General features: G+C 65.9%; 1 protein-coding gene across 1 annotated transcript in view; it reads right to left on the bottom strand.

Moving 5' to 3' along the window:
* The window catches only part of LOC103922662 (somatomedin-B and thrombospondin type-1 domain-containing protein-like), a 2,708-nt gene that overhangs the window by 1,149 nt on the left and 328 nt on the right, over positions 1-1,231 (bottom strand). Inside the window, exons 2-3 of the mRNA XM_009330839.1 lie at positions 337-516; positions 117-207 (exon numbers count right to left, since the gene is read on the bottom strand). Coding sequence (XP_009329114.1) covers positions 117-207; positions 337-516 — 271 coding nt within the window. The remainder of the gene's footprint in view (positions 1-116; positions 208-336; positions 517-1,231) is intronic.

Raw genomic sequence — 1,231 nt, 5'->3', positions numbered from 1 at the left:
GCAAAGGGGCCACGGCTCTAGACCAGGGTGCAGAAGGACCATGGCTTTGTATAGGGGTGCAGAGGGGCCATGGCTGTGGCAGGGCGGGTGCAGAGGGGCCCCAGCCCCACACCCACCTGGATGGCTCCTCCAGCAGCAGCAGCCCAGCTCTTCGCCAGGGATCCCTGAAGTCCCGGCTGAAGGAGTCAGGTAATATCTTGGCCACCTCTGGCAGAAGAGCAGCCGGGGGGGGACACACAGACGGTTAAAGACGCCCCGGGACAGGCAGGGGGGACGGCAGCACCAGGAGACGGTCACGCACAAGGGAGGTGGGCATCCCCGCGGGACCCACGTTACCTTTGGCCATCCCGCAGGTCGGGTGCTCCCCCAGGCAGCCGCGGCGCTGCTTGAGGTCGGGACAGGGCTCCCCTCCGTGCCGGGAGCTGCACCCGCTCCATGGCCCCCAGGGCCCCACCGCGCAGCCCACTGCTGCCGGCAGGCCAGGGGAGCAGGCAGGATGGATGAGGGAAAAGAGAGCTTCAATAGCATGAAAAATGGAAGGAGAGAAGGGGAGATGCAGCACGGGGAGAGGGGAGGCAGGAGAAGGGGCAGGGGGCCCCCGGCGGCCCCTCTCCCCCAACCCCCGGGCAGAGGCTGCCCTGCCAGCCGCCGGCGCGGTGGCATTGTGCACCGCTTCCGCAGGCCTTTATCCCCGCGCCGCTGCCGCGGCTCTGCATCGCGCTGAGCTGGGACCCCGCTAATATCCCGGAGATTAGGGAGGGCTGAATGCTGCAATTGTCCAGGGGGCCGCAGCCGGCGCCTGTCCGGGTTTGGGTCCCCAGGGTGGGCTGGCTCTGCACCCCCCAAGCCCACACTGTTTGTCACCCCCAGCGCAGCCACTGGCCCCAGTTCCCGTGCCCCCGTGCAAGGCACCGCCCGCAGCAGTGGCAGGGCTTGATGCCGGGGTTCATCCCACCCAGGTCCCACACTGACGGCTCTGAGGCTTGCAAGGACAGCGCTACCGTCATCCTGTAATTCTCAGCTGCAGACCAGAGGCCACCCCTGCGGGCTCTCTTACTGCACAGGGAGCAGCCAGACATTCAGCGTGGAAAAAAGCAGAAAATTGGGATATTGCTCCAAATCCAGCCCAGCTGGCATCCCCAGACACCTCCTGTTACCACTCAAAGTATGGGGCTAACAGATAATAGCAAACCCCTGCCACCACAAGCAGCAGCCCAGGCTGGCATCCCCA

The sequence above is a fragment of the Pygoscelis adeliae genome, unplaced genomic scaffold, assembly GCF_000699105.1.
Source record: "Pygoscelis adeliae isolate BGI_AS28 unplaced genomic scaffold, ASM69910v1 Scaffold358, whole genome shotgun sequence".
Lineage (NCBI taxonomy): Eukaryota > Metazoa > Chordata > Aves > Sphenisciformes > Spheniscidae > Pygoscelis > Pygoscelis adeliae.
This window is presented reverse-complemented; position numbering and strand designations above follow the sequence as displayed.